The 7565-nt window shown below is 24.3% G+C and overlaps 1 protein-coding gene across 1 annotated transcript; it reads right to left on the bottom strand.

The window, feature by feature from the left end:
* Positions 1-786: 786 nt before the first annotated feature.
* Positions 787-1388, bottom strand: LOC108692155. The gene is made up of 3 exons (XM_018200307.1): positions 1234-1388; positions 961-1077; positions 787-889 (listed from the first exon to the last, which is right to left on the bottom strand). The coding sequence occupies exons 1-3, from the start codon at positions 1386-1388 to the stop codon at positions 787-789; spliced, it is 375 nt and encodes a 124-aa protein (XP_018055796.1).
* Between the last annotated feature and the right edge of the window lie 6177 nt (positions 1389-7565).

Raw genomic sequence — 7565 nt, 5'->3', positions numbered from 1 at the left:
ATATTGATATATATATATATATATATATCCATACATATATGTATATATTACTATATATTGATTGATTTAAAATGCGGCAAATTAATTTTTATGTCTCAATCGCTAAAAGAAGAAAAAATATATTCTCAAATATATTCTCATATAAAAATATTTCTCTTACGCAGTGACGAATATATGTTTATTGTGATCGATTATATTTTGTCCCACATAGTTAGCTATAAACATGTATAAGATACTTATGAACGCATATATACATGGCAGTAAAAATTCATTAATATTATTTTCAGATGATGTTATCTGAAAAAGCTAAGAAACAAATTTCAAGAAATTTATCGATCTTTTTGTATGTTTTAACTTACGAATAATGCACAAGATTTGCTCATTCTTATAGCTAACAATAAGATTACAATTTATATAAAGATGGATAATTCTTTCAAAACATTGATAAAAATACTAATATATTTTACAATTTAATACAATTTAATAATGAAAATTCTGCAAATTTGTATGAATGTATGTATTTGCAACTTTATTATATATTTTATAGAATATATGTTTGGCTATTTTTCATATTAATTTTCTTCTTACGACATCTATAAATATTATACAGTATATTATAAAGTATATTATAAAGTAGAGTGTTGCATTTTTATTATTTTTATATTATTTATTGGTTTTTATTTAAGATTATATATATATAATATTGATTTGTCGATTAAATACATATTAATAAAATTATTATTAATACATAATTTTGATGCAACATTTATACATTATAATTCGAAATCAAAAACTTACTTGAAATACATTGAGACTAAAACAAGCTACTACACATCCTGTGAAACAAAGTATCGTTAGCTCAAATGTGGACACTACATGCTTGGACAATCTTTAAAAGCAAAAATTTAATAATAAAATTATATTATAACATTATTGAATATTGTTGATGTAAATACAAACTTCATAGCTTGACGATGAATATCTATGGCATAAATTATACCCTCGGTCATCAAAATCATATTTTTTATCGTACTATTATGTAGAATATTGATGTTTACTGCATGATCGAAACGATAACTATATAAATGTATTTTAATTAGAGAATTTGTTTATTAAAATACTCAAAATCTCCATATAAACTTTTTTTAATAGAATCGTTTTATAAAGATAACGAATACATAATAACAATTAAAATTATTAAACTCATTTAAAATGCATTTTCCACATTCGTACCTAGCAATTCTAAACATTCCACAAATATGCTCAATGTATGTAATAACCATTGTACCTATTCCCAACATTATAGTTATTCCAATACATAATACTGCGTACATGTGTAACAGAATCAAATAAAAATACTTTTCTTGATTGACAAAATACTTTGTCATAATGAGTAAATGATGTTGAGATGTGTTTGTTGATTCATTAACATCAGTTATATTTGACCAAAATTGAGCTAAAATAATAGCAAATATTGTACAAAGTACAATTGCTAAAAAGCATAAAAGCCACTTAAATTTATAGTACGTGACGTTGATCTTATGTTATATATTATTAAATATTTTTTAATAAAATAAAATTTTATTGTAAAATTTAGAATTAAAATTTTATTTTATTCGATTCAAACATATGTGCATCTATCGCAAGTGCGCGTACATGACAAGTGCTTTAGACTAATATGTAATAAAGTATATATAAATATATAAATTTATTATCTTGAAACCAATTTTACTTTGACAGCTTAAATTAAAAATATAATTATAGGCAGGGATCAATAAATATTCTCTTACCTGTAAGCACAATTGTATAACGCTTTGCGACACAACTATATTTTTCTACAATACCTATTTCGTTTTCATTCCTTAAGTCGTTAAAAATATGTTGAAGCTCCACGAGTAAATTCTTTACCTATCATTTTATTAATTTTCTATACTATCTTTGTTTATATAAAAAAATTCATGCCACATAAATTTATTTAACAGACAGATTAATTCCATTTAAATGAATATGTACTTTGTAAGCCATCAACTTACAACATCAATATTAAGATGGACTGCAATATACTGTATTATGAATAGTGTAAAAAAAGATACGGAAGAAAGCACTTTAGTAACAAGCTCCGAAGTACATTTTAATATTATTAATGGTGTCAACTGTAAATAGATAATTTTACACCATTTCATGTTTAAGTATGATTAAAAATGATGATATGTATAATACCTATATCGGCTCTTAAAAAAAATATACAATAATGATTATAAACTTGTATATTAATGTATATCGTACAATCGTTGTGTTAGTAGATATGATACATTGTGCCTATCATTAATATCGCGTTTATCAATAGACTTCTAGGAACTGATTCTCTAGGAAGCTTCATCAAATTTAAATCAGTCTGTGGTGTGATTTTGTAAATCGGTGAAACAATTATAATGACTCGCGTTAGCAATATGAATATATATAATGAATATATTATATATTTAATAGAGAAAGAGGGGGACTAGATTGAAACACTTTAAAATCACAAGCTCTTAATCGAAACAACGATTACATATCATAAATTTTACATAAACGCGGCCTTACTTACTATTGTAATATTATATCAAAATTTTAATACACAATTATACACTATTATTTTATTATCTATACTGATACGATAATATTGGATTGTCCGGAAAGTTCGTGCCGCAAAAGATTTAAATTTAATAAATGAAATTAAAAATTTAAATCTTCTGCGTTTCAATTTTCTTTCAAAATCGACACGAACTTTCCGGACAACCTAATACAATACATGGATGCACAACGATATTCATAATCTATTTTTTTATTTAAGATTATTTTAAATAACCTTAAAAAAACAATTTTAAAATGTTATAAATTAATCACAAAGTCGTATTAATATCTTGAAACATTGCTTAAGATGGTTTTGAAACAAAAACTATGAATATCGATATGTATTTACGTTAAGAAGTTTATTGATGCATATGCATAATGATAATTGATTCTCCTGCTTTAATTATTGTATACAGTGAGAATCACTGTCATAATAGAAATCAAATATTTTGACATCTGTTAAGCAGGTTATTCATCATATGTCCAAATTTTACCAAAATAAGATACGTCTAAATAAAATTATTTGTTATAAAAAATAATTTTAATGATTCACAATAAACAATACAATGGTACACAATTGTATATCTAATAATATTACTACATGATATTAAATTTATTTCAGTGTATTTAATATAAAGAAAATTCTTAATTGCAGTTAAGGAAAAAAATACAAATTGTAATGTGCAATTTTATATCTTTTAAAAAATAAATAATAAAATGTATTTTGTTTATATCAATTACTTCATCTTAATGATTTATACATGTTAATATATATATATAGGGCACTGAATATAATATGCATACAATGTTGAACAACAAATTGCCTAATTGCGTTTTGTAATCTTTTGATTTGATACAAAAAAAACAGATTACATAATATAAATTGAAATAAATAATTTAACAGTAAAGGATTGTCATATGTAATATATATCATATAATGTTATATTCTTTCTTTACCTGAAATATAATACCTGTTGATAGAATAGCAAAAAAGAAAATAAATTGAACTTGAACAAATTTGGATTGTTGATGCGGCCATAAGCCGATAATAAGTAATAGGATCCTGTTGAGATAATAATGCTGAATTTCTACTGGTACCATTTCTCTATGAGCGTTTGAATATTACTGTGACAACTCGAAAATATCGATAAGAGTATTATATTTATCCACTTTTTTTCACTCAAATCATTTCATATTTTATTTCTTCTGATATAAATTCACTGTAATTTTCTTCAATTTCTTTAATGATCACTTATGTAAAACTTTGTTGTGAGATGCAGACGCATTAAATTCAACCAGTCTCTCAGTAAACTACGAATATTTATTTTGTTATTAAACTATCCCGCTATAGATAAAATTTTACAGATGTCTTTTTCTCATGTCATTGCCACGCAAGCGCAATTTCTTCTTTCTCTCAATGCCAGAACTTCATTCTAATTTACGCAATCAAAAGGTACACTTCATCTTCTAAAAACTGCCGATCACAGAAGTTACACACTCACAGAAATTTTATCGAATGGTGATGTAAAAAATTAGATTATTATAAATCAACAATTTTGTTATTATTTTGTATATTTTAGAGTATGTATATTTTAGTATTTATACACATACTAATACTAATTGCAAAAGCTTAATAATTTATTTTTAATTTTATATGCAAAGCGAATTTTTGAAATTTATCGATATGATTTGAATAATTTCAATCCTCTATTTTAACAACAAAATTTAGCTATCTTACAAATTTAAAAAATAAATTCTTCCATTTTCTAAACATAAATACTTTTCTAAAAATAAATACGTCTTATCATTAATCGTCTTCTGACTAGCTACATCCTCATCTTTAATTACATCCTCATGTAATAAATTCATATTTATTTCATTACCGTGTAGGATATATGACAGTGAAGTAAGATAATGAGGTCTTTATTAACTGCAATTACAAACATTTTCTTTTATTGCATCCATATGTAATGTAGTATGTTAAAATATTGTACATTATATTACCGTGGCAAAACACTCCAAGGATGAATCAAGTATTCCACCGATATTTACAACAAATTCCTTCGTTCCTACTTGCAATAGGAATATCATTCTTTGAATGCATAAAGGAGTTTTATACCACTGAACGTTGTATCTACAAAATTAAACATGAATTACTAACGTAAAGTATTGTAGAAATTTTTTTATTAGTTATACTATACAGATTTCTTCTGCAAACAGATAGACTTCTACATTTATAATAATAATCTTTAGAAGAACCTTTATACATTCTCTATTAGAGGAATGTTTCTTACGCATGAACACGAGATTATTGTGATCCGTAATAATTTGTCCTAGCCTGACTATATACATATATACGATACATACTAAAACATATATAAATGGCTCTAAAACCTTCTCAACATTATTTTCAAATAATGCTAGCTAAAAAAGTTAAAAAATAAATTTTATATGGATATTGTGTTGATTGATTATTAGTATATTGGTATATTAATGTTTTACAACATAATAAGTTTCCTTCATTTTAAAACAAAGTTTACATACTGAAACAGATTATTATTATGAAACGTTAATTAACCCTTTCGGTCTTAGCGTCCACATAATAGATTATCTCGCGTAAAGAAATCACGATAGTGTCGATTGCGCTTGGCTTAGTGCCGAGATAGTGATGAATTTTTTTTTATTAACGTACATAAATGTATCACAAAAATAATAAAATGTAGTTAAAAGAGCAATTATTTTTTATTAACAATGAGAAGTTTATTTTATAAGACTGTATATATGTAATTATCCAAAAAATAAACATTCGCGGCAGACTTTCCCGTACAGAAAAAAACATTCATGCAAACTTACACTGAAACGAAAGAGTTAAATACATATACCAATGTAAATACATTTTATTTTAACATAGAGATGTAAGGATTGTTCCAAGATTATGTTATTCACAATACTGCTCATTAAATTGGTCAATAAAAAATACGCAAATTTGCATAAATATTTCGTAACATTTTTGTATTTTAAAGTATGTTCTACTCGTTATTTTTCTTCTCACGTCATTTAGTACTTAATTTGCATTTGTTATTTATGTCATTTATATAATTGTTTTTATTAGAGATTCTTAATTCTGGCATATCTGTTGTGTAACTCTTGATATTCTTACTGAACAATATTGCTAATAATTTTGAAACAGTTCGCATGCATAATTACATATTGTAAGTAACTTACTTGAAATAAATTAAGGCTTAAGCAAGCCACACCAAGGACGATTAAAATAAATATCATTTTCTCGAATGTAGATGTAAAATGCTTCATCAATCTTAAAAAAAAAAAATGTTAATGTGGAAATATTGCATACGTATTATCATTATGGATACAAACTTAATAGCTTTCTGATGAATATCTACAGCATAAATTACCTTGATCCTCTAGATCTTATTTTTCAACATAACTTTGTTAAATGTTGATATTTATTGCATACTCGATACGATAGCTATAAATATTTATTAATTATATTTATTAATTATATTTATTTAGTAATTATACGACTCATTTAATAACAATTTTTTTAATTAATAGTATTATGGCATATTTAATTAATAGTATTGGCAAACGAACTTTTTTAATATATTGTTTAATATAAATATAAATTTTAACTTACATTTTATATTATTATGATTATTCTTACATCTATTTTCGTATCTAGCAATTTTAAACATTTCATAGATGTTGTATAAACGTAATGCATAATGTACCAGTTGCTACAACTGATGCAATACAAATGGCTATATTGATGTGCAATAAAATCAAATAAAAATATTTTTTTTATCGATAAAATTCTCCATCTTAAAGAAAATACGAATGAGATATATTCGTCGATAAATCAAGATGAATTACATTTACTCAAAATTGAACTATAACACAAGCAAATACTACATACATAAATTTCAAGTGCTAAAAAATGTTTAAAAAAATTATTATTTAAATTATTTACGTACAATGTTATAAAATTATTTTATACTACGTATATTATGAAACATTTTTTAAATAATAATTGAAATCAAATTTTGTCACAATATTGATAAATCTTTTCTTCTGTTTGAATTGTAAATTTAAATATTATTCCAACAGCGATTTAGTAGAATATACCGTTACTTTATAATTATTTCATTAATTGCGTACTGAAGATTTAAAGAAGGTCAAAACATTTGTCATGATCGTTTATAATTAATATAGCATTAAATCCTAGCCTAACTCACAATCCTTTTTTATATATTATTTGAATCCCCTGAGCCTTATTTATTAATATGTTATTTTTAAACAATATATCAAAGTCTGTCCCTAAGTAATTTATTCAAAATGTGCGCAAAATACAAGATTTTATATACCTTTGTGAAATTTCGGATAACGTAAAAAATTATAAACTCATGTGAAACCTCGTTTTGCGTTGTAAAAATGTTACGCATTGACGCAGTGGATTTCGTCACCATTGTCATCCACGCATACATTTTACAACGCAAAGCGAAGTTTTTATATGGGATAGTGTTTAGAATAAGAGTTTGACCTTAAATAAAAAAATGTTTTAGTGCATATGACACAGTAAGAAATTGATTGCAAAAAACAGGTTGTCATATATTTTTACACTGATATTTTCAATTTTTTAATATATCAATCACATTTTCTATTGATTCTGACCATTATGTATAATGATCAGTAATTTTGATTAATTTGAATATTTTCACTTTTATTACTCAAGTGTCTCAAAACAGGCAAGCATTATGTATATTGACTGACCATTATACATAATGCCTCAATTAAATTTCCCATAACATATATACATAAGTGTATATCAAAATTTTATAATCCACCAAAATTATTTTTTTGCCTTAATAACTTACATATTATATTGATAATATATACAAAATTAATAAAAGTTGTAATATATATTATATATA

The sequence above is a fragment of the Atta colombica genome, unplaced genomic scaffold, assembly GCF_001594045.1.
Source record: "Atta colombica isolate Treedump-2 unplaced genomic scaffold, Acol1.0 scaffold62, whole genome shotgun sequence".
NCBI lineage: Eukaryota > Metazoa > Arthropoda > Insecta > Hymenoptera > Formicidae > Atta > Atta colombica.
This window is presented reverse-complemented; position numbering and strand designations above follow the sequence as displayed.